At 39.9% G+C, this 26,920-nt stretch overlaps 1 protein-coding gene across 1 annotated transcript; it reads left to right on the plus strand.

Annotated features, from left to right (window-relative positions):
- Positions 1–5,927: 5,927 nt before the first annotated feature.
- Positions 5,928–17,054, plus strand: tmem63a (transmembrane protein 63A). Its single transcript, XM_076083770.1, has 23 exons — positions 5,928–6,054; positions 7,423–7,615; positions 7,902–7,981; positions 8,079–8,148; positions 8,376–8,413; positions 8,551–8,693; positions 8,990–9,041; positions 9,143–9,251; positions 9,463–9,533; positions 9,651–9,731; positions 10,092–10,209; positions 10,459–10,592; positions 11,343–11,486; positions 11,963–12,116; positions 12,203–12,309; positions 12,398–12,484; positions 12,768–12,833; positions 13,278–13,440; positions 13,673–13,778; positions 14,185–14,352; positions 14,573–14,688; positions 14,775–14,825; positions 15,279–17,054. Exons 2-23 carry the CDS (start codon positions 7,448–7,450, stop codon positions 15,507–15,509), a joined length of 2,457 nt encoding a protein of 818 aa, XP_075939885.1. The 5' UTR covers positions 5,928–6,054; positions 7,423–7,447; the 3' UTR covers positions 15,510–17,054.
- Positions 17,055–26,920: the final 9,866 nt, after the last annotated feature.

Genomic DNA, 26,920 nt, shown 5'->3' on the forward strand with positions numbered 1-26,920 from the left:
AACACACAATAAGTGAGGGAGGGGTAGCTTGATGATAGGAAGTGTAGAGGGAGCAGATAGAGACATGCAGCTTTAGCTGAAGTAGCTGGACAGCAGGAGTGGGCGGGACACAGAAGCCCCCTCTGCTGCAATCAAGCCTCTGTCACCATCTGGACGCCATTTTAAAACCATCAGTTCTGGCTCCCCATGTAAACAAGGGCGCGACCCCAAACATGCTCCCCTCACTAAATGGGCTCTTTCTGGCAGCTGCAGACCCCAAAATGGCTGACCTTGTAGGGTGCGAATTGGAGCCAGAATGGCTGACTGACTGTATTACAGGGGAGGACTTCTGTTCCTCATTACTGCAGCATTTCCGACTGTGTACAAAAGATGTTTGGTTGTCATTTATCCAAAATGTGTCAGTAGAAGTGAGTTCAGCACTTTGAGGACGGATGACTAAGGAAAAGCGGTGTCTGGTTCAATAACATTGTATATTTGTTCCAATGGAGACAGATAAAGAAATATGTGATGGATTATCAGGACAACTCAATAAATCAGAGATTTTTTTTGTTTTAATGCAGAACCAAGTAGCTATTTCAAGATACATAATAACCATGGAAATCAATTTAAGATGATTTAAAAGTGGAATCTAATCTCAGATTTGTATGTAGTCTCAGTCGAAATGGTCCAAATCTTTCCATTCATCCAGCAATAACTCTCAGGGCTGCAACTAACAATTATTTTGTTAATCTGCAAACGATTTTCTTGATTTTTTTTGCTTCGCATAAATTGACAAAAAACAGTGAAACATGCCCGCCACAAATGAGAATTTCTCAAAGCCCAAGTTGACGTCTTCCATTGATGTCTGTTTTTTTTCTGACCAACAGTTCAACATTTAGAGATGTTTAATTTGCAATCGTCGAGGACTTGGAAAACCAGCAAATAATCATATTTAAGAAGCAGGAAGCAATTTTATTTGGCATTTTTTATTAATTTTTTTTTTATTTCATTGATTAATTTGAATAGTTTTTGTTCCAATAACAGTTAAATAGGAAGTTCATTTAGAAACATACACACTATCACTAAGGCAGCAACAATTTGAAGAAGAAACAATGTGAAAGTGAGATTCTTGCTACAGGGCAACAAAAAGGTCCACCTCTTTCTCCAAAATAAGTGTTAGCAATTGTTGCTATTCCACTAACAGGTTAACTTTAATTTCCATTTAGATTAACAGAAACAAATAAGCAAACACGGATCATGAATGGCAGATTATTGAGAATTAGGATGTGCTTACATGGGTGCGGGACAGCGATAGAGAGATAGAGTCTAGGACAGTGAAAAACAGAGGGAGCGTGTCAGAGGGATGTGTGTATTCCTATGGGGGATTGTGTGCGCGTGTTTGTGTGTGTGTGGGTGTGTGAGCATGTGTGTTTGAGAGCAACACAAAGAGAAACAGTTGAAGATCTGATGCAAAGTTCAGACACATGCACACATGCATGTATGCATGCACACACACACACACACACACACACACACACACACACACACACACACACACACACACACACACACACACACACACATCGCAGGCAGAAGTGTGGTAATGACATGGAAATGATATGGTAATGATATGGTAATCTAGCAACATTATTCTGCCCACCAGAGACTAGGAGGGAGAAGAACCTGCCACAAACACACACACACACACACACACACACACACACACACACACACACACACACACACACACACACACACACACACACACATTCACACACACACATACACAAGCATGTGTACAAGCAAGCGTACACACCAACGCGCAAGGATAAGATGAAATCTATGGACTGACATGGGTGAAGAGGGTAAGACCAATGTGGGGGAAGGGGTGTGCCGTTGTCAAAATGATGATAGTGAGAGAAAATGTGTCTTTAGTTGATTATACACCATTTTAGCAGTAAATTATTATCTATCGCAAAATGCACTTTTCAAAACTTTCAAAGGAAAATCAGTGCTGTACTTTGAGGGGAAAAAAATCTACATAATAAGAGTTTGACAAAAAAAATAAATCTTAAATTTGCAATTTCCGAGATTGGGAGCATATTGATTAACTCTCAACGGCTCTCAACATGTCGACAGTGAGCCGGCGACTCACAGCTAACTGTGCTAACTCCGCTAACATTGAAAACTATGGCGAAAGTGCTGACGAACTGTGTTTACCTGAGGGGGAACTGGAGGGATGGGTGCTGGGCTTCTGCAACAACGCTGTTGGGATATAGAGCATATCTATTTACAAATAAACATATATAGAAGGAGAAGTCGACAAGAAAATAGAAACAGACTTACAGTATCAAATGGAGAAGTTGACCATAAAGCAGTGGACTATTAATAGACCTTTTATTACAATGGCTGCAACTTTCTACACTGAATACTACACTGCCACCCTCTGGACAAACCTCTACACTGTAATCTGGATGGTGGTTAAAAGGAAGTGTTGCTTAGGAATTTAGATCCGGTGAGTTTAGCCATATATTATATATAAACTGTCTATTAAAAAAAGATTACATTATGGAAAAATACCACTATGCACCTCATGAATAAGACATCACTTTAACCTAGTATATGTATTGTTCAGGTGAGTCGTGAGTTTTTTGTGACCATAATGTACTTTATGGAATATTGCCACAAGATTATAGTTTTGTTGTGGTCATATATTTTTCAAATCTACTGAATTACAATAGTTCATTTACATATAAACATTTCCAAAAATCTAACAAAATTGATGATTTAGGTTGTGATAGAGAAGTGAAGTAAGTACAACAGATTGTAAACAAACTTGAGCATTAAAGTTAATTCTTGACATTGGAAACCATTGTCAATAATGCGCATATACAAGTTTTTTATCTGAGCTTTCAACTACATCTTGCTGTCTTCTTCAGTAGATGGTGGTGGCTCAGTTGTTATTATATCAGACTTCTAACTGTGTACAGAGTTTACTGAGCAAACACCTTTTAATGAAGAAGACAACAAGATGCTCTGGAAAAACAGCTGGTGAGCGGACCTTAAGTGAGGATGGGAAAACAAAGCTGCAGCTTCCAAAGATAAACTTCTGCTAAAAAGGTTTTAACACCAACATCATCATTCCTTCCCTTCATATATTTCTCTCTCCGGTTGTCAGTGTTTCCCTAGCTGCTCCCCTTTAAGTGGCGGTGATTGACAGGTGGGCTATATCCATGCAATATCACCCAGCGCACGTTCCTATTCCCTCCTGAAGCCTTCATCCACCGGTCAAATTAACCTTCCGTGCCAACGGGAGGGGGCCCTGCGTGGGCCAATCAGCAGGTGATTAGGCCGGGGGTGGGAGGGGTGAGGGGTCACCGTGATGGGGCCATCGCAAGCCTGATTGGTTTCAATCAGCAGCCAGCCGCAAGGACAGCTGGGAGCTGAGCCGCAGTGAGCGCTAATCAACGCGTCCCACAGTGAGGCATGAACAGTCACTACACACACACACACACAATGTCACACGTAGACACAAGTAGATTGATGTTGGTGTATACACACTGACAACACAGACATCACTGTGTGCACACATTCACACAGAGACAAGAAACACACACCAATACACACAGCAAGACATGGGAAGCAGAAATGAACAGTCAAGACCACAACAGATAAACAGAAAATCCCATAATGGAAAACCAGAGAAGGGAGAGGCAGAGAGACAAACTCAGAGCAACCCCAGAATCTCACAGTAAATTGAATGACTAATTGCATTGGATTTGTTAATTTGACCACTGGCACATCCGATAGGGGCCTGTGACATTGGTTAGCAATGCTCTGTCCTACAAACCATAACAACACCCCTTCTATGATGTCTTAAATTAAATGTGGAACAATTCAGATTTTCTCCGCTTTGTCTGATGTTATGCTAATTCTTGTTCAAATCGCAGTAAAGCACAGCATTGATCAGATGAGATAGGAGAAGTCACAAAGAGCATAGTATAGCTCCTCCTCGGTGGGTTAAAAGTGGAGAAGACAGACTGATCTGCTGTGGTTTCTATTTATGACGGTGAGTGTTACTGACTTCTTTGGGTGGGATCACTGAGAGGAATGTCTGCAGAGCTACAGGAGGAGTGGGTGTGTATACTGCATTAGCATTATAGCAATAATAATAATAATTTGGTGATTTATGTTTGACGTTTTATGTTTGGCCTTCCACAACATGCCACAGACTTTCCTTTTCTTCTCACACAAAACTCACCTGATGAAACCTGACTACTTCCTTCAATATTCAGAATAAGGGGAAGAGGAACATTGTTGAATTGGTTGTCCAGCTGCACCATGAGCCATTATCAGTTTCACTTCTTTACAAAAGATGCCAAACAAAGAGTGTTCTTTTGAACAGATCATCAGTCGAAATATTTCAGTCTTCCCGCTTTCAGAAGGTGAAGATTACAAGAGAAAAATACCAATTTCACAGAGTCTGCAATGTATTAATCATTTAATTGTTCATGAGATTTGAAGATTTGCTTTGACTTCAAGAGTTTTTCTTTTCAAGACTCATATTAACTAATGTTTGTGGAAAATGAGCTGAACCCCAAGAGAGACACTCTTTATTCTCAACTATCAAATGCATTTAAATATAAAACAAAATGCTAATGAAATTATCACAGAGCATTACTGTTAACAGGAGGTATTGTACATCAGCAACAATGTAATAATTCTCCAAAATATAGCACCAGTAAGTATGAATTTGCTTTCACGCTGAGAGTTAGATGAAATGATTGATGTGACTCTCGTGTTTGTACGGTAATATAAAGCTACAGCACAAAGTCTGTCAGCTCAGCTTAGCATAAAGACTACAAACAGGGGAAAACAGACGCATCGGTTGGGTGTCACTTGGGGTAGTGGATGTGTAAAGCAACACGTTGGCTTTCTTCTTGTTACTGTAATATTAGGCTAGTCCTGTGGCTGCATGAGAATGATTCAGCAGAAGGTTAGACACATTAAACAAAATGTTTTAATTAGCCAGCTCTGCTGTAGTTTAGCGATGCAAATTATGTCCATTATGAGGAAGGAGAATTGTGGTGACAATTTAGTGCAACCATGCTTGATGACAGCAGTATGATACAAGTCCAGCATCTCGTCCAATTTAAACTGGGCAAGAAGAAAAAGCAAGGTGTAGGGCTTTACTAAAGGAAGTAAAGACGCCTGCTCTGCCACTTATTTTCAATGATTGTGTTGACTGCAAATAAACGTACTTCCTTGTCTCCGTTTGGCTCATTTCCTATATGTTCTTGCTCGGACAAAACACACAGAAATCCAACTTCAGAGGGTATTCTATGAAGCAAAACTGAAACTCCTACAGGAATTGGGTGGAATCTCCTTGTTTTTTCTCATTTACCTCATGTAACTATATTAGTTTTATTAATTTCAAGTTAGACTACTTTAGAACTTGACTTGAATGAATGTACTGCTGAGATTTCACTGAACTCATTAATTAAAGTTTTAAAAGACTTCCCAGCATGCATTGTTTGAGTTGACAATCTCCAGAAACCCTTCTTGTTTTATGGTTTGAACAAAACATTTATGATGGGAACTTGTAGTGTTTTTTGACTATATGCTAATATACAATTTATGTTCGCAATAATGATACAATGCTAATCATAATGATTATTATTGAACTCTCCTTTACTTTTTGTTTTTGTGCATCATACTTACAATTATAAATAAAATATTTTTTATTGCTTGTGGTATTTACCTATTTAGTAAAATATCTCAATGCTTCATTGCTCTGAAAATAGTGCCATTGAATCACATAGAGGCCGAGCCATTCGTCATTGTTTTCTCCCTCGTTATTCAGTGGAAACTCTTACAACTAACTCCTATAGCGTTAAGAAGTACACAGGAGAAACAGAGGGAGGTCCTTGCTGTTTCTGTCTGGAGTGGCTCGAGACAGCTGCGTCTGCGCATATGCGGAACATAAAGGGGAAGGGAGCGGAGACCATCATATTTCTCGTATTTACTGTTGAAAGAAGTTTCCCTCGCACAGGAATACAAAAAACAAGCATACAGGTAGGACAGACTACATGACACACATGCGCGTAGGCAACGTGGAAACACGAATCGTGCCATTTTCGGACAATATAGGAAGTTGTGGTAGCGGATGTTGTCATAGCCCGTTGGCAAACTTTTGCTTACCTCATTATAGCATTAGCAATCTTTACGTCTAACCTCTGCACTCTTTAGCTTCCACGTAACTGTTGCTTTAAAAACCTGTAAAGAATACACGTATGTTTCACCTTAAGCTGGTGAATCTATCATAACAGTAACCGCATGTCACAGTGTGTGTTCAGTCAAATTGTCTGAATAAGTAAACAGCTGCGTCAAAAATAAGAGGTTTCACTTCGTACTAAGGGGAGAATAATTGTCCCCTGTCAAACTAAGAGCAGACAGATGGCATTAGTTGTGCTTTTAGTTACGCGTCAGTTTTAATGTCAGGGTGGTTTAATTGAAACAATGTTTCAATTGCGCCCGCGTGACTCAAGGAACGTCGTTCATCTACTTTATGGAAGGTGGGTGGGGCGCGAGCAGCCTTGTTAATAGCTTGTGACGAGTGGGATTTGATATGGACTCCAGTACTGACACTACACAGACGGTTGTTTTTATCTTCGCTGCCGGGGCCAAGTCATGGCTCAGCGTGACAAAATCCCCGAATTCTGAGTTCAAACATAGAAAAATTCAAAACCATAGTCGTAATTATGATGGTACACATGTCTTTCAGAATATACACAAGTGGTGTTAAACTAAACAAACAGTAGTGTAATGTAGACTACACTTACTCAAGTACTGTGCTTAAGTACATGTTTCAGTACTTCTTTATTTATGTTCGTATGTGCTGCTCTATTTCAATTCATGTGTGAATATTGCACTTTTTCCTCCTCCACATTTACTTTGAAGAATTACACTCAACATACAAAACACTGGTCAGTTTGTAAAATAATGCATTGTTGTAGAATAAACTGCCCAACAACATGTAAAGTAATACAGCTGCACCAGGTACAAAAAGCTGCACACAGGATATTCATCTGTAAAAATAATCCAAGGATATTAAATATGATCAAATGAAACCAGAGAGGATCCCTTCTGCTGTATAATTAAGGGGAAGATGAATAGCCAGAGCTAAGTTAAGGTTTAAACAATTTTTTAGCGTTTTTGTACTGGTGCTGTACTGATTGGACGAAACAAGCAATTTGAAGACGTCAGCTGGGCTCTTGGAAACCGTGACCTACATTTTTCAGACATTTTGTCAACAACAATTAATCAAAAGAAAATAATGAAAGGATTTGTTACTTGCAGCACTAATATTTTCCTTCTTGCTGTGGGAGCAGCTTTGACTCCGGGAGGTTGCTTCTCAATATATACTACTGTCAATCTCTGCAGACAAACTGCTGGCTCCCCTCCGGTGATGTCTTCCCCGTGGCTGGACCAGTGGCCCCTAGAGGCCACAAATGGTACCACTCCCTCTGGGTTCGCAAACAACAAGAGCTGCCTCAACGGAAAGAGGGGTGTATTCAATGAAGTCCGCTTCGGAGGAGTGCCTATTGTGCTACTGCTCGATTTCTGCGTCTTTTTGGTATGTCTAAAAATGTACGGTGTCTGCCTGCCTGTGGTGTGATCAAGTGAGAGAAGACTGGAAGTCTTTATGTAATATCCCTTTAGGCAAGAGACAATCCCTGCCAAAATGCTTCATATTTTCTCAATAGAGAAAGTTTTTTCAATTTTGCAATATAAAGAAATACATTAACTTATTGCTTTTTTTTTTTTACTAACCACTGCTTTATTTGTGTCAAGGCATATTTAGGTTATTTTGTGTGCATGAGGTGAAAGCTGATTGGTTCTTCTCCCGGTGCCACCTACAGGTGCTGCTGAGTATCTTCTCTATTATCAGGAGGAAGTTCTGGGACTATGGGCGTCTGGCGTTAGTGGCCGACAAGGACGGGTCAGTTCCTGATCTCACACGCATTTGTCATAGGACAGATATCAGATGTGAAGTTCAGATGAATCTTTTTCCTTGACTCTGTACTTTTGTGTGTCAGGTTCACCGAGTCAACACGCCGCCGCTATGGACACATGTCATCCAGCGGGGATGACTTTGACAATGAATTGGTAGGTAAAAGAAAATCTTTGTCATCAGTTTCAGCACCAAAATCACCACAAGGCATACAGTCGCATCAGGTCTTTTCACTTTGTCAACACTTCATTTTTAAGATATCAAAGCACTTTTGTAATACTTTCAAACCAGTCTTGAATCATGAAGAACTTACCAAATAATCCTTATTACTATAATCCTCGTTGTTGGTTGATGTAATCACAATACCTCCCTTTCTGTTCAGGGATTCTGCTCTTGGCTGCCTTACATCATCAGAATGGAGTGAGTGAACTGTGCTGGTCATTGTTTCTGTACTTGTGCCTCAACCAGAGCTATTTTATCATGATGTGTATACCAGCTCCCTTCTTATTTGTGTGTGTGTGCGTGTGTGTGTGTGTGCGTGTTTATGTGTGTTTTAGTGAGGAGAAGATTAAAGCCAGATGTGGCATGGATGCTGTTCACTACCTGTCGTTCCAGCGCCATCTGATCATCCTGCTGTTGATCATAGCTATCACCTCCGTCACAATCATACTGCCTGTCAACTTGACTGGACACCTGCTGGGTGCGTTTTGCACGATTATCTGTCTGTTGGTGAAAATTGTAGTTAGCTTACATATTTTAAAGGCTTTTTTTATGGACAGAATGGGTCAGGTGTGTATTTTTTGATGGTTCTAAATATGAATCAAGCAATCAAGAGCTGCACTGTCCCTAAAGTGTGTATGTTTTGTTTTTTTAATTGGGGATTTTGAGCACATTTTTTGGTGAAATCCAGGATATGGCTGCTTGTATTCTGATCTTTTTCTTCTCTCTTCTTATTAACATTTATACTTAGTGTTTTATTTTTTTTCTCTCTTCCAGGTGATGATCCAGAGAGTTTTGGAAGGACAACTGTTGGGAATCTTCAAAAGGGGTAACTACTGTATGACGAAAACAGTTTGGATACATAAACAAAAGTGTTGTGGGTTGGTCATGACAAAATGCTCCTTTGGTGTCTGTCACTTTTGCCTCTAGAAACGACCTGTTGTGGCTGCATACAGTATTTGCAGTTCTGTACCTGATCCTGACGGTTGTTCTGCTGCGACATCACACGTCACAAATGAAAGACATGCGCAGAGAGACGGTGAGTCTCTGACTTCTAGACTACAAGATGTTTGGTCTGAATGTCTCTCACAAACCTATACATTTCAGCTGTGTCCACGTTACTTGTTTTACTCTCTCTATCTATATTTCACCCGTGTGATGAAAGTCAGATTAGTGTTTAATTATGTTCAGTATATGCTGAGTGTCGCTTAGCTGTGATGGTAACTGCCAGTCTGTCTTTCTGTTTGTAGACCAGAAACACGTTGTTTGTGTGTTCGGTCCCCAAAGCGGCAACAGACGAAGACTTAAAGACTCATTTCACGTGAGTAGTATTGAATTGAATGAAGCTGAACTTTCCTCTCGACGCGGTGTCCTTGCATGTTCCCATAAATCGGAGCCATCTGCTCCGTTCGTCACTGTCAGCACTGTGTTTGTGTAGAGAGGCGTACCCTACCTGTCGCGTGTGTGCTGTGACCCTGGGCTATGACGTGGCCAAGCTTATGTACCTTGATAAGGAAAGGTAAGACATCAGAACAATAAGCAACAAAATACATATTTTTCATTTTAACTGTGTATCTAAGTTCTGTGTGCAGTGACAAACTCATAGAGAGAATTTACACCCTAACTCAGCAGCTCTACTGAGCTTTTTAGCATCTTTTAGCTCATTATTTTACTTTTATGCAACCACACATTACTTTCTCTTTAATATTTAAATGGTTTCAGGTTTTAAACGCAGAGGAAATAGTTGCAAGCAGCAGCATGTGAAGCATATTCCAGGCATAGAACTGTGTGTTTAAAATGTTGAGGGATATTTACTCAAGCTTGATACATATTTATTTATTATATGCGTTTGTTTGTCTGTTAATTATCTTCACACCAGGATGCGAGCAGGAAAGAACCTGTGCTACTATGAGCGTGCCCTGGGGAAAACAGGGAAACGTGAATTGATTAACCCACGCTTGTGTAGTCAACTCTGTTGCTGCGGCAAACCTGAGAAGGTGAGATGGACCAGAAGCTAGACAGTTTGGTACAGGGTGTCTAGATGAAGAAGATGAAGAAGAAGAAGAAGAAGAAGAAGAAAAGTAAAAGCAAATGCAGCGTTTTTGGTTTGTTCTGACTTGTGATGGAATGAAAAAGGGTAGCATTGGTCGTATTAATTTACAGTGGCAGTAAATGAAGGAAGCGGGAACAATTTTACACCAAGATTTAAATAAAGGTGGTTTCAAGTAAAGCGTGTGTTTCTTCAGGTTGATGCCATAGAGTACTACAGCACTAAAGAGAAAGACCTGCTGGAAGAGGTGAGGAAAGAGGCGGAACTGGTGCCACAGCGCCCCCTGGGGATGGCCTTCGTCACCTTGCAGACCGAGGCTATGGCCAAGTAGTGAGTACCAATTTAAAGGTGTCTTTTTCTGTCGGTGCTCGCGTGTGTATTTTACTGTACAGGACAAGTAAATAGCAGGAACATCTGTATTACCTGACACGTGATAATAATAATACAATCTATGCCTCTGGCCAAGGCTGTCGCCGTTGTGTTTGCAGGTTGTTTGTCCGGTTTATTGGGAACACAATGTCTTTTGCCTTGAGCAAAGTCTTTCAATGGTCGGGGCCACTGTGACCTCATAAAACACTTTTTTTTGCTGTAACTCAAGAATTCATACGCAAATTATGACAATTTCACACACATTTCTACCGGGTTAAATGATAACGTGGTGACATTTTGGACAGACGTGGATGTAAACGGCAACTATACTGGCTGTAGGAGGCATACAACCGCAAGGAGTTAATTCTAGTTGTGAAATAGTTTTAGTTGATCCAACTCCATAGGGATTTATTCTGCCATTTATTGCTACAGTTTCCACTTTTCAAATTGTGTTTGCACATGACTGTCATAACAAGAGATGATTGGCTGCATCATGTGCCAATGTTTTTCTGCAATGAGTAGTTGTCCGACGGTGTAGAAGCAGCAGTATTATGTCGGCTGACTCTTTGTTTCTGACTGATCAAGACGGCGATCTCTCGGTTTTATGGTCACCACATGACTTTTTTTTACTGGACGCAGGCCTTTTGGCCGCTGCCATCGCTGAAAGCTGGTTAATGTGTGTCACTAACAGCTGTCATTTACTCACCTCAGCATTTTGAAAGACTTCAATGCACTCGAGTGTGGTCGCACAAGCTGCTGTTGCGGGAGAGTGCCCCAACCTTCATCGGAGAGTGGAACTCTGGAAGTGAACAAGTGGAGCGTCAGCTTTGCACCCCATCCAAAAAACGTGTATTGGTAAGGCCTGAAACGCCAACTCTTCACACAGTATGTGCTCCTTGCAGATCATATGAATTGGTATTTATAGCACTGGTGCCCATAGGGCTGGGCAATAATTCAATATTATCATTAACCGACTTTTAGTGGAATCATGTGGTTTTATTGTTTTATTGAATTATGATGGCCACATGCATGATTCCAATTTAATAATAAGTAGAAAAATGTTTTTGAAATTTTCTTTCAGATGTAATTCATAAAAGTGGAAAACGATTAATTGCCAATTAGATTTAATACTTGGGACATCCCCAAAATACCCATATATATATATATATATATATGTAAACATTTTGATTTAGTTCCCAGAGGAAGAGAAATAGAAGTCAGCTTGGGAGGAATTAGTTTGTACTCCACACTGGTATGTTTTCTCTACGTTGCGCTGCCTCTGTGTGTGTAACTGTTGTTGTTTCTGTTTTTCCTATTTCCCCTTCCTACAGGGAGAATCTGTCAGTGAGAGGTATTCGCTGGTTCATGCGCTACTTGATGATCAACTTTTTCCTTTTCTTCCTGCTCACCTTCCTCACGACTCCCACCATCATTATCAGCACCCTGGACAAGTTCAACGTGACTCTGCCTATCTACTATCTCAACGTGAGACTTTCACATGCAGACACCTACTTGTCACAATTTATGCTTCCAGATCCGTAAAATCGACAGGTTTTTGTTTTCCACCCTAGAGCCCTATCGTAAGTCAGTTCTTCCCCACTCTCCTGCTGTGGGCCTTCTCTGCCTTGCTGCCTACCATAGTTTACTATTCTACAATTGGAGAGCGACACTGGAGCAGGTGTTACACTTACACACATATTGGTAGTGCAGTGATTGATTTCTGTTAGTGGAGGAAATGTTGTGATCTCGTGCCATCTGTGTCTCAGGTCCAGTGAGCAGCTGAGCATAATGCGTAAACTGTACTTCTTCTTGCTCTTCATGGTGCTGATCCTCCCCTCGCTGGGACTCACGAGGTAATTTGTTGCCCAGCTTCTAGGTTTATTGTTTCTTTTTCAGTAATACTTTAGTTGCTGTTTACTGTAGCAATCAGTATATCTTCAGATACAGTGATTCATAAATGGGGAAGACGTGATTTGCAATTGACACGTTGTAGGTACATTCACTTTTTTATTTGGTATTTTACTGTTTATTAAAAAAAACTAAAAATGTCCCTCCCAGGATAATGGATACATTTTGGTCAAATGTAATTCAGGAAGAAGCTTGCCTTACTTTTTCTATCGTTCCTTCTGTTTTTAGTCTTGCGGTGTTTTTCCGCTGGCTGTTTGATAAAGAGTTTCTCTCCGATGGGAAACTGAGGTTCGAGTAAGTAATCCCTGTTTTTTGTCTGTCTTGCTTTTTAAAAGAAGAAAAGAAAGAAAAGTAAACTAACTAATTCATTTGAATTATGGATTTTACGGCTATTGTTCTCACATTGATGGTAACTTCATTAAAAAGAGACTCGTATCGTACAGGTCCAATTTTATGATGCAAGTTGCTATTTATTTACTCATTATCTATTTAGTTGCAATGTGTGACCAGCTATTGTTGCACTCACTCAAGACTGCATTGTTTTATGATCTAGTTTCATATTTTATAATTTCTTCTTCAGATTGCTTATTTCAGTTTTCCTAAAGTTTGTTAAAACCGATGATAAGAGTGGACTGAGTTTACTTTCTTCAAATTCCTTCTTTTCATGAATCATTTAATCCTTTTCTCATTGCTTTATAGTCATCCTTTCTTTCCTCTTTTTGTTTTCCCTTCCACCAGGTGCGTGTTCTTACCTGACCAAGGCGCGTTTTTTGTCAACTATGTGATCACAGCGGCGCTGGTGGGCTCTGGGATGGAGTTGCTGCGATTGCCAGGGCTGCTGCTTTACACCATTCGTATGGCGTTGGCGCGCTCTGCTGCTGAAAGGAAATATGTAAAACAGGTTTGTAAAGGCGTTGTCCATCAAAGGAACACTACACCTAGAAGTCAGTGATGTGTTTTACTGTATATCAATGTCTGGAAAACAGAACACCAGGGCCCACTTGTGTATTGAGTCCTGCCCACATACATTATTATTTTTGCAATAAATAGACAGAATTTTGTTTGTTTGCCTTATTTTCAGTCTTACCTCAACATTTGCATGTCAACTCATTTTCTTTGACTTCTGTTTACAGAATCAGGCCTATGCGTATGAATTTGGAGCCATGTATGGCTGGTCCCTATGCGTGTTCACTGTCATCATGGCTTACAGCATCATATGTCCCATCATCGTGCCTTTTGGTGAGTAGTTATGAGGCTGTACACAAGCACGCACTCGCACACAATCAATCCAACCCTTTGCAATATGCAACCTCTCCATTTTTTTCTTTTTCTTAGATTCTTAGTATTACATTTACTGTATTATATTTTAGATGTCTTTTTATATTTACTATTTTTTTCTTTAATAGAGCTTCCCAGCAAAAGCATTTCACACGATTGTACTGGTATAACTGGTGTGACAAAAACCATCTTGAATCATGAATCACAGTCCATCAAATACACGGCGTATCATCAGCAGATCTATCTGACATCTCGACTGCGTTTGCCAGAGACCCCAGTGTCCATTACACACTTCTATACATGCAGCATATTTCCTGTCCCTTCTACCGTGGGGTTTTAAAATGGCTGTGTGTCTGACTCTTATCAGGTCTCCTGTACATGATACTGAAGCACCTGGTGGACAAACACAACATGTACTTCTCTTACCTGCCCGCTCGCATAGACCGCCATGTCCACCTGGGAGCTGTCAATCAAGCTCTGGCTGCACCCATCATCTGCCTAATATGGATTTACTTCTTTTCTGTCCTCAGAGCAGGTAGGACAAGTGTGTGCTCAACCTGGAGAAAGTTAACATCAGTAAAGTGACCTGAGATTCACTAAGAGGACACTTAAAATGCAAGATTTCTGGCCTGACGACAGAATGTGTTACGATATAAACTACATGTAGGTGTTCGCATGCAGCTACATAGAAAGTCAAACCCTATGCCACTGTTTAAACGATTTGTGTGTGTGCGTGTACATGTGTGGTGTTTCAGGTTTCTGGACTGCCACATCTCTATTCACACTGGTGATCCTGTGCATCACTGTCTTGATCTGCCTCAGCTCCACCTGCTTTGGCCATTTCAAGCACCTCAGTCCACACAACTATGCGGTGAGTGTTCGGTTTCGTGTGCATATGCTGTCACTTCTTAGTCATGCCTCCCACTGAGCGTTCATATTGTTTGTGTTCTTTTGCAGGTGAAAGAGGAGGACGAGGATACAGTAGAGGGAGTGGAAGAAAACACCACGGTACTGTACTTGTTCCATAACAAAGTCCACAGTATGAATAGAAAGATCAGATGTATTCAGGGCTCACCTGAGCTTTGCCGTAAATTCTATAACGCTATTTGTCCCCTCTCTGGTTTGTTATTCATTAACAACGTAAAATACCAGAGCTATTGAGGTCAATGTTTCATCTTTGGTTTCTGAACAACATGCTAAAGACCTGATTGTTCACAATGAGCTGTTCTTGCAAGTTCAAATCACCCAGTCTGTCTCGTACATTTTGAGGATTTTTTTTTTCTTTCCCTTCAACATTGTTTTGTATCAAAACCATACTTTGGGCATTGCATGCAGTATTGCGTCATATACAGGAGTTATATCAGGGAAGATAAAAGAATACACAACTGAATGTTGAAAAACGCCCTTAAGAGCCCTTTGTTTGTTTTCAGTACTCATCTCTTTTGTGTTGTGTAATTACAGGTCTACCTTCCCAGAGTGCTTAATCCCAAATCACCTGCCAGCACACAACAGGGGTCTAAACCTCAGCAGTTTTACGGCTCTACAGAGGGCAGCCCGGTCCACGGCTCCAGCCCGGTCCACGGCTCCAGCCCGGTCCACGGCTCCAGCCCGGTCCACGGCTCCAGCCCGGTCCACGGCTCCAGCCCGGTCCACGGCTCCAGCCCCCTGCCGGGCTATATGTCAGATGGCTGAATCAGCGTTTTTCAACTCTGACTCAAAGCTTTGGAGTCAGGATGCCCACGACTCCTGACCATAAATCTGCTTTATTCATAAAGGGCCTCATGCAAGAACCACTCGTACGAACAGGTTTGTCCGTTAAGTGGCTTGTACGAGTGATTTAGGAAAACTAGACGTGTTTACCAATTTCCTTGTATTTAGAATTTTCTCTTGGGTACGATCACAAGACCTGTCGTTGGAGTCGTGCAATTAGTCTTCTTAAAAACCCTATATATATTACACTTCATAATTATATTGACATTATCCTGTTAGACTCTGCAATTGGAATTATAGGCTAATATGATTCTATATGTATTAATTTAGCCTAACGATATCACCAATAGTTTAAATTGTCTAACACTACAATATCAACATGAACATTTCAAACAGCAAAATTAATTAATTTATTTGACCCCTCTCGTCATTGATAGTGTTGCTGTGGCGAGACATTTTTCATATCGGACCCTCAGGTGACGCGCCAAATTGAAAGCACTCATTATTTTCCCACATTGCTCGACGATAGCAGGTCCCTTAATTCTGCTGTTAAAAAAATGATAGACTTTCCTTTACGGATCCCCGAGAGCAGGACTTCAATACAGGAAGTGAGGCAGGACGCGCAGCCTTATATGGCATTGTTGGAGCATAATTATGCAAATGTAGAATTCTCATGAATGGGGGACAGTGTGTTGAATTTGAATTGCTTCTTACAGGAAAGACGGTAAATAGGAATTTATTTGATATTCGGGTCATTATTTGCACTTGATCAGCATAGCGCACACATCCATGACAAACCCTCAGAGTCTTCTATTTGAAAAGTACTTTCTTTATGAGGATTTTCTCGCCAATTGACCAAGGACTGTTTTGCCAAAACTTGCCATTTCAAACAAGCCACGATGTTGGATTCCAACACCGGAGTCCATTATTTGCACGTGCTGAAGCTTATTATGCAAGAATTACCAGAACAATCAAGCCAGCAACACTGACGCCAAAGAGGTGGACATGCAGAGCTTTCTGTTTGCTGCTTGTTATTTTGTTTAGATTTCTTCACAGTGCCTTTTTTGTGATGCTTTTTGGGGACAACACCTGCCTGCCATGGGAATAATTAATACTGCCTCATGTTCATAATGCACTTTCTGTATCAAGAGAGCGCTGTTTTGTGTCTACTTAATAGATTTGTAATTAGACAAGAGAGCATTTGTATCAGTATTGCTGGGGTTTTGCAACCAAACATTTTTGTTTAGTCTACATGTGACAATGGTGACAGCCATTAGATATGATTGTTCAAGATAAGACAATCTTGCTGTACCATTTAATGAAGGAGCGTTTCACACAGGTCAAGGTTTATTTGTATTTAATGTACTCTGAAGTTATGTTTTTGCAGCTTTTTTAAATGTGCATTCTAATAAGGAACTACATTTTAAAGGCAAATGTGTAACTGCACAGTGATTGATGATGTCTTCAGATTGAATATGTTAAGGTGAACTTTTAGCTTTGTACAGGGTGAATAAAATGTCAACATTCCTTCATGCAGTTTTAGAATACAAACGGGAACAACTTTACAGTCTTGCCATTTGGGGGCACTGTTGAGCTGCAGTGGGGTCGTAAATCCACAGAAGTGGAAAAAGGACAAATGCGCAGTGTTTCATTGAGGATTCTTAACTTATTCCGACATTGGTATGAGGCGACAATTCCAGTAGCTCCACCTCCTCACCTGATCTTTCGCTATTGTCTCCCTTTTCTTTTGCTTCCTCTTTTCTCTGCCCTTTTCCCCTTTCTCACCACGGTACCTGCCTCAGCTAATAACAACCTCTATTGTCATTTGAGGACTTTTAACATTCTGTGGTGATTAGTGTAGTTGTTAAATATGGGTAATGAAGTGATAAGCTAACAACATATATAGGTTATTAGCTGTGGTTTAGAGATGGGTTTGTACCCTGATGGAGCCTCACAATAGTTCTTGAAATTGCCCAATAAAATCAGGAACAGCAGCAACTGAAACGCTTCTTTATAGCTTAACAGCAAGTATCTGACACACTTTGTTTCTGGGTTTCATTATTCTACATACTTAAAAGTCACAATGTGTCATCCCACTTAAGCTGCTGCTAATAACAGCATGTTTAGTCACCGGGCACACACAAGGTTTAAAGATTGTTTATAAAGAGATTTTAAAAAACACTTTTTTTTATATGGTTTTATCAATTTTGTAAGATCTGAGTGAACAAAGGTTATTGATTGCGCTAATGTCGGACAAAGATTAAGTATTTCAAAACAATCTCTCTTGTTGGTGGTGTGCGCGTGTGTGTGATTAAGCAATAAAACAAAAATAGTGTTCTCCGTGCTGATCTCCAGTATGCCAAAAGTAATAATAAAACCCACAATATAGCTTTTTTTTTTTATGAAAATCTAATAATCACAAAAACGTGCACTGCACGACCCCCATACAAAGAGACTTGGAGACAGATTTGAACAGACATACCTCAACAAAGTCACATGAGAAAGCTGTGCAGGGTCAGGATGCGGGGGCACTAATAACTTGCAGATATCCTCATGTGGCTCCAAGGATGAGCTGGGAACGAGATGAGCGTTTGATATTAGATACCTGATATATTGTCTATGGGTTGTGAGTATGAAGTGTGTGTTTAATGCACTTGCTGTTACAGAAGACCATTTCCTGCGAGCTCAGCGGAGCGGGAGAAATGTGGACGTTATGGCTGCAGGAGCCTGGGAAGCAGCTCTGTACAGCTTTCCAAAAACCCAAACTGTGACCCAAAGTTAAACACACCCCAAATTCACTGGCTCAGTTTCGGCCCACATGGTTTCGGGCTTTTAGTAATGGGTGTGTGAAAGTTTGCTCCAATGACATGCAAACTGGGAGCGGTTTGTGGCATCTGATGTTGAAACAGCTCAGCCAGATGTTTTCACAGACATTATGCTCTACAACTGAACACCTAAGCAGTTCCTCTCACTCAGACACTTAAAGGGATACTCAAGTTGGATAAAGGCATGGTCATAAAGAAGTCGGCCTGACCTTCAGTCCCTCACAAGGGAGAAGATCTAAAAATGCTGAATCATAAATTTCCCTCCTGGCTAAAAACATTTTTTAGTCTCTTTTTACAGAACACAATATTTAGAAATTACAAACCTTTAAAATAAGTGTTAGAAAGAAATATTTTCTTTCTTGCTGAGCGTTAGATGAGACAATCGTTGCCACTCTAAATATACAGTAGTAAGGAGAGATGTTCGTGCAGATTAAACAAACAAGGTGTTCATTTGTTAGCTTTAGATACCTTCTTTGGATACCACCTGCTGCCAGTGTTTGTGCAAAGCTAACTGTCAGCAGCTTCTCATTCAGTGCAGACACGAGAACAGTATCAATCGTCTCAGCAAATAAGCGATTTCCCTATGTGGTCAAACTATTCCTTTACAGAGCTGTGACCAAGATATGTAAGCAGGAAACTTAACAGTGGAAAAAAGGACAGAATATTAATGAGACACTGTTTTCTAAATGACCGTAAACATATCTTTGGCATTTCTGTACTGGAATTTCTTATTGGGCGACATGTACACCGATGCGGATATATCTGCAACAAGCTAATATTAGCCGCCATGTTAGCATGGACAATTTATTTGTAATCTGTTTTCCATTTGTCAACGGAAAGTGACGATACTAGATTTCGAAAGTACAGTGTGAGGAGAGTATTAACTGAAAACAATACGCTTTGAAATTTGAGGAAAACGGATGATAATAATTATCCATTTCCAACAATTTGTCGGCACCACAGGTCAAATGAAACCGCAGTAATTTAGCCTGTACGGTATTACTAGTTTACACAACACGCCTTTCTCTGGATCAAAATATTTACCCAGTCTTAATCCAAAACCTCTGTTTGCATGTAGGTGTGCAACCCACTGAACTCAGTGCCCTCAATGCATTCTTGGTATTGTTGTCGTCTGTTCTTTTGTATACCACAGACACTATTATTTAGTCACTTCACGCCCTCTCTCAGTATTCACATAATTCTGCACTCCCAGGCCACTGAACTTGAGAAACAGCCCCTATGTGTGTGTGTGTGTGTGTATCAAATAGGAATAAACCCCATTTAGAGTTCTGAGGTTTTGAGGTCAGGTTTCCTTCATGTCACCACCAAGATCGATGGATGTGACCTCTGACTGCTCCAATTTGTATATAAACATAGCGCTGGCCAATCACAGCATCGCGTGGGGTGGTGCCAGCCAATGAGAGCGTCTGGCAGCATCGTGCTCTGTGGCACTCCCATCTTTTGTCCGTCAGGATTAGTGCCGTGGCAACGCTGGTCGCCTGGGAGGTGAGTTTCCCAGAGCAGCGGGACCAGGACAGAAACAGGACGCTTCACTCCAAGTATTACTTCCCCCTCCTGTCCAATTGGGAAACAGAACCGGAGTTGTGTGTCTGTGTGGGTCACTCTGTGGCCTCCAACTCCAAAACTTCCACCTATACTGCCAACTCTAATGGGGTGACATCCTGAGCCACAAGCTCAAAGTGTGTTTGTCTGTGTGAGTGGATGGGTTGGTGAGGGGCCGTCCTTGTGTGTTCTCTTCTGTGTGGGGTACTCTGTAAAAAAAAAAAAAAAAAAAAAAAGTCACCCCACTCTCCCTCCCGTTTCTGTTGGTGCACTACATTAGCCAGAAGGGCAGAGCGCCAGACAGCTGAAATCACCGCTGCTGATGAAGCATGTGACTCCAGACCGAGGCCCTTTTGTTTGGACAATTACAGCCAACACACAGAGCCCTGGAAATGCAGTGTGGCATGGGAATAGGCAGGCATGGGAATGAATGGACATAAGGAAGTATTAAAACCTGCTTGTGTTCTTTAGAGAAACTGCCTGAAATTGGTTCTTAAAGTTACAACCCTCAAGATTTTTTTTCATGAAATCAAACCTCATTTTTGATACCATTTATAGTTGGTATTTATAGTATTATATCTGCAAAAGCCATTCAATGTATTTATATTCTGTAATGACCTCTTTAGACAGTAGTTTTCATTGTTCCCATGCTGGATTCAAATTGCCTTCCCCCCCGCCCAAGGGATCCACAACAAACAATGCTTGCTTCACATGAAAGTGGCTGGTTGGACGCAGCAGTAGGAAATGTTGGATTTGCAGCCCTGATACAGGGTTAGGTGAGTGAGCAGTGAGCAATGAGGCTGATATCAGTGAGATAAAATTACAGACAGTAACGCATGCATGCCTCATTTCCTGTGAAATGTGTGTGTGAAGGTTTCATGGAAATCTTTAGGGTTATAACTTTAAGTGGTGAGGATATGAGGGTTAGAATGAATTCAATCAGCATGAACGAGAACACGGCCCTGCCTATTATCGTGTTGTTTTTTCGGTTTTGTCACATCTAAATGAAGTTACAAACTCAGAAACCCAGAAACAAATCAATACAGTGGAAGCCAAGATTTTCAAGCAAGGTGAGGGACCAAAATAGGATCACCAACCACAAGATTAGCCCAAACCTGGCAGACTGTCCGAAATCATTTGTTGGACAGAAACCAATCCTGTTTTTCTAAGTGTACAGTAAGTTAAGCCATGCTTCACACTGCGTATACAGGTTGAGACTGCTGGGTCTGAGCCAGGATAAACCAAACAACCGATGTGTCTGTTAAACAGGATTTGCTCCACATGCTGCTCAGAGAAACCAATGATTCCAGCACTGCTCAGTCTCCGTGAGACCAGGAGGTTACATCTAATATCAAAGCTTCAACACGAGGTTATCAACTGGTGATCATTGGAGGATGAAAACTCGCAAATACTGCAAGACTAGCGGGTGATTGCGATGGTGGATGGTTGCCCTATACTCCACAATCACAAGAGCAAGTTATCTTGAACTATGGACAAATTTACCTCTACAAGATCTCATCTGTAATTGCAGAGGTACTATTCAGGTGAACATCAACATGCTCTCAGGCTGTTTCTATTCCCTAATATGCAGACAAACACACACAATGATTGTCTGTACATAGTAAATGCACCCTGAGATGGTCTTTCTATTACCATGTTAGAGGGCTCTAAGCATGCATCCTGCCAGCTGTGCAAAGAGCTTAACTGATTCTGTCATCAAGTAATTTTGGTCTACACCAGGGGTCACCAACCTTTTTTAAACTGAGAGCTACTTCAAGGGTACCGAGTAGGACGAAGGGCTACTTATTTGATACGAACTTCCTGAATAACAAAATTGCACAGATCACCTTAATAATAATAATAATAATAATATATGTGAAGAGACTGTTTGATCACATGTCAGTTAATTATTCCTCACAATAATTATTAATAATGATTTCCACAACAATGATGGTATAGCTACACATACATATTTAAACATGCAACTTTTATTTCTGTTAATCTGTTTCAACATTTGAAAGTCAGAGGTATCACATCTCTGATATTTTTGTATCATCACATGATCAAAGCCGGTTACTTTTGCACATAGCGCCTGCTGGTGAATGATCCAGTGGTAATGTAGACATTTTGCGAAGTCTGGGTCACCTTTGCATTGCGCAATGAAGCCTGCATGCCGGCCCGTCATCGCGGGAGCCCCGTCTGTAGTCACCGACACCAGCTTTTCCAATGGTACCTTTTTCTCAACGAAGAAACTAGTAACCAGTCTTGTCTATAGCCGAGCGGGGGATCCAACCCTCCGAGGCGCGCGAGCGTCTTCGGGCGCCCGCGTTCAAACCTCTAGTCTGGGCCTTTTCGGTCGGATTGCGTTGCCTCGCCTCTACCCCCGCCACCCCTGAGTTGTTGCCCCGCGGCCTGTTCCAAGGAATTACGGACCTGACGACGGGGTGCGCTCGCGGCACGCGTCTGGCACCAACGGGATGCGCCCGCCATTCAGAACCTGAAAACCTAGTGCGGTGCAGCAGCCTCGTCCTGGCTGTCCGCCGTGCGCCTCCGGGTACCCAACTCTCTTAACTCTCTGCAAGCGTTTTTGATTAAAAAAGAATAGCAACTACAATTTTAGACGGAGCTCCATAATGACTAGTGCTATTTTTAGAACATGTCTTGCGGGCGACTCACGTGGTCCCTGCGGGCGACAGGGTGCCCGCGGGCACCGTGTTGGCTACCTCTGCTCTACTATGACGTTTATAACTGCAGCAACTCCCTTCATCAACACCACGACCAGTGGCTGGACTCCAGCGGGATTATGCCTTATCTGACCTCAGCATCATCAGCCCTCGATTGCCTTCCTTCAGGATGGAGTCCAATCGTCAAAGACGTTGCATTATTCAAATTTGTACAATGTGTAATAAATGATTGTGAAATTCTAATGAAGTTGCTCCTGATTGAATTACTTTTTTCGACATGCTATACTGAGACTGTTTTAGACTTTTTTCAATGAGTTACTTTAATTTTGAAGTTACTTTTTAAGTTACTTTATTTTTGAAGTTACTTTTTAAGTTACTTTATTTTTCAAGTTACTTTTTAAGTTACTTTATTTTTTAAGTAACTTTTTAAGTTACTTTATTTTTGAAGTTACTTTTTAAGTGACTTTATTTGTTAAGTTACTTTTTAAGTTACTTTATTTTTGAAGTTACTTTTAAAGTTACTTTATTTTAGAAGTTACTTTTTAAGTTACTTTATTTGTTAAGTTACTTTTTAAGTTACTTTATTTTTGAAGTGACTTTTTAAGTTACTTTATTTTTCAAGTAACTTTTTAAGTTACTTTATTTGTTAAGTTACTTTTTAAGTTACTTTATTATTTAAGTTACTTTTTAAGTAACTTTATTTTTGAAGTTACTTTTTAAGTTACTTAATTTTTGAAGTAACTTTTAAAGTTACTTTATTTTTTAAGTTACTTTTTAAGTTACTTTATTTTTGAAGTGACTTTTTAAGTTACTTTATTTTTCAAGTAACTTTTTAAGTTACTTTATTTGTTAAGTTACTTTTTAAGTTACTTTATTATTTAAGTTACTTTTTAAGTAACTTTATTTTTTAAGTTACTTTTTAAGTTACTTAATTTTTGAAGTAACTTTTAAAGTTACTTTATTTTTTAAGTTACTTTTTAAGTTACTTTATTTTTGAAGTGACTTTTTAAGTTACTTTATTTTTGAAGTTACTTTTGAAGTGACTTTATTTTGTAAGTTACTTTTTAAGTTACTTTATTTTTTAAGTTACTTTTGAAGTAACTTTATTTTTTAAGTTACTTTTAAAGTTACTTTATTTTTTAACTTACTTTTTAAGTTACTTTATTTTTTAAGTTACTTTTTAAGTTACTTTATTTGTTAAGTTACTTTTTAAGTTACTTTATTTTTGAAGTTACTTTTTAAGTTACATAATTTTTTAAGTTACTTTTTAAGTTACTTTATTTTTGAAGTTACTTTTTAAGTTACTTTATTATTTAAGTTACTTTTTAAGTTACTTTATTTTTAAAGTTACTTTTTAAGTTACTTTATTTTTTAAGTTACTTTTTAAGTTACTTTATTTTTTAAGTTACTTTTAAAGTTACTTTATTATTTAAGTTACTTTTTAAGTTACTTTATTTTTTAAGTTACTTTTTAAGTTACTTTATTTTTTAAGTTACTTTTTAAGTTACTTTATTATTTAAGTTACTTTTTAAGTTACTTTATTTTTTAAGTTACTTTTTAAGTTATTTATTTTTTAAGTTACTTTATTTTTTAAGTTACTTTTTAAGTTACTTTATTTTTAAAAGTAAAATCAGCATGTCGAAAAAAGTCTAAAACGGTCAGTATAGTTTTTGACTTTTCGACATGCTCTACACCAGGGGTCACCAACCTTTTTTAAACTGAGAGCTACTTCAAGGGTACCGAGTAGGACGAAGGGCTACTTATTTGATACGAACTTCCTGAATAACAAAATTGCACAGATCACCTTAATAATAATAATATATGTGAAGAGACTGTTTGATCACATGTCAGTTAATTATTCCTCACAATAATTATTAATAATGATTTCCACAACAATGATGGTATAGCTACACATACATATTTAAACATGCAACTTTTATTTCTGTTAATCTGTTTCAACATTTGAAAGTCAGAGGTATCACATCTCTGATATTTTTGTATCATCACATGATCAAAGCCGGTTACTTTTGCACATAGCGCCTGCTGGTGAATGATCCAGTGGTAATGTAGACATTTTGCGAAGTCTGGGTCACCTTTGCATTGCGCAATGAAGCCTGCATGCCGGCCAGTCATCGCGGGAGCCCCGTCTGTAGTCACCGACACCAGCTTTTCCAATGGTACCTTTTTCTCAACGAAGAAACTAGTAACCAGTCTTGTCTATAGCCGAGCGGGGGATCCAACCCTCCGAGGCGCGCGAGCGTCTTCGGGCGCCCGCGTTCAAACCTCTAGTCTGGGCCTTTTCGGTCGGATTGCGTTGCCTCGCCTCTACCCCCGCCACCCCTGAGTTGTTGCCCCGCGGCCTGTTCCGAGGAATTACGGACCTGACGACGGGGTGCGCCCGCCATTCAGAACCTGAAAACCTAGTGCGGTGCAGCAGCCTCGTCCTGGCTGTCCGCCGTGCGCCTCCGGGTACCCAACTCTCTTAACTCTCTGCAAGCGTTTTTGATTAAAAAAGAACAGCAACTACAATTTTAGACGGAGCTCCATAATGACTAGTGCTATTTTTAGAACATGTCTTGCGGGCGACTCACGTGGTCCCTGCGGGCGACAGGGTGCCCGCGAGCACCGTGTTGGCTACCACTGGTCTAAACTATCTAACACAAAACTGTAGACATGGAGAAAATGTATTTTGTTATGTCTGTTGACAGTATTTTATGATTCATGGAGTGATACAAAGAGATATCATAAATGTAAAAACCTTTGACTCTAATATGTCAACAACATGAAACAAGAACAGTGAACCTTTATCCAACATTCACATTTATGTTCTGAAAATATATGGAAAATAGCACATAAGATAATGCCTCATTTGCATATTTCAACATAAAATGTCAGAAAACTTGTAATACAAAACATAATCATCTTAATGTGAGTAATGAACTAAGAAAGTTTAATGGTGATATCCATTAGTTAAAATATTTCACCTGTAGTGTCTCCCCGCTCTGAAAAGCCGTCACGAGTTGCATATTCACAGATAATAATCGATAATAATAATATTAATATTAATTAGCAGTGGGGAAATAACAACAAACACTCCAGCAAGTTAGTCGAGAGTCATTTTATTGAACAGAAGAAGAAAATAACTCAAAATGAGTGCGTTCAGACTGTGGTTCTTCATGTTAAAGCATTGAAGCTCATCACTGTTAAAGTGCACTTTCAGTTTACGGCCTCATGAGAGAGAGAGAGAGAGAGAGAGAGAGAGAGAGAGAGAGAGAGAGAGAGAGAGAGAGGGGGGGGGGGGGGGGCTGGCAGCCTCCACACAGAGCTCCAGAGAAAAAAAGAAATCACAAGATGGCTGTAAGAAAGAGAAAAGTCCCAAATAATAAGAAGAATTTGGAAAATCCATTTAAAGAGACATACTATACTGTATTGTATACCGAGTATCTATGTTTTGTGTGTTTAATGTATTTTTCATGGCAGACATTTGCCTTATTACAGTATGATGTTAATGATGGCTGCTTCCCATTTAGGTGTTCCCTGCTTTCATGCATTAACTGGTATGGGTATCACTTCCCAATAAGAGATTAAAAAATGAGTTACCAGCAGTTACCAGGGAACAAATGAGAAATTAATGTAGGAACTAACTGCTAGTTAACTATTAATTCATGATTAACTCCTAATCAACTTTTTTATAGTAGGTAATAATTAATTAATTGAGAAACGAGTGAGGAACAAATCAGAACTTGATAATTGATAAATGAATTTCCCTATAGGATTGAGGGATAATGATACGTTAGAACAGACTGGGAGATCCTATACCAATGAATCATTAAGTAGGTTATAGTTCTGGGACACTTAGAGATAAGCAATGTCAAGACATTGTGTTTGATTTTAGTTATCATAATAGTGACACACATTCTTCACTTTATTGACTGTTCCTTCCTAAAATAAATTTGCACCTATAGCACCAGTAGTCTGGGGTTGATTCTTTACCGGGAGTGTGTATGGGGTGAGACAGAAAGCTGCCATTAAATGTCTCCCCAGGCAACAAATTAAACGAAATACAGCCATATTAATATTTACACTTCTTCTCGCACGCACTCACTAGAAAAGCTGGGGCATGACGTCAGACCGGACTCGCGAGTGGTCTGGTTTGTATAAACACTACAAGCGAACACACCGAAAATTAGATTTCAACTATTCTTTTGTGTGTCGTTCCTGTTTTACGTTTACACGTTTAAAAAAAATGGCGTTTACAAAAAAAAAAAAAAAGTAAACAAACTAGTGCGTTTCCGGCGCAACAGGGTTTGTTGTCATTAGC

This window comes from Anarhichas minor, unplaced genomic scaffold (assembly GCF_050575085.1).
Source record: "Anarhichas minor isolate MPS153535 unplaced genomic scaffold, ASM5057508v1 ptg000136l, whole genome shotgun sequence".
Classification (NCBI taxonomy): domain Eukaryota; kingdom Metazoa; phylum Chordata; class Actinopteri; order Perciformes; family Anarhichadidae; genus Anarhichas; species Anarhichas minor.

Excerpts from the sequence above, each read along its gene's own strand:
- tmem63a (XM_076083770.1), top strand. The coding sequence starts at position 7,448 with ATGTCTTCCCCGTGGCTGGACCAGTGGCCCCTAGAGGCCACAAATGGT. Across the intron at positions 8,694-8,989 it reads CTTGACTGGACACCTGCTGG|GTGATGATCCAGAGAGTTTT; the intron begins GTGCGTTTTGCA and ends TCTCTCTTCCAG. Across the intron at positions 12,117-12,202 it reads TGCCTATCTACTATCTCAAC|AGCCCTATCGTAAGTCAGTT; the intron begins GTGAGACTTTCA and ends TTTCCACCCTAG.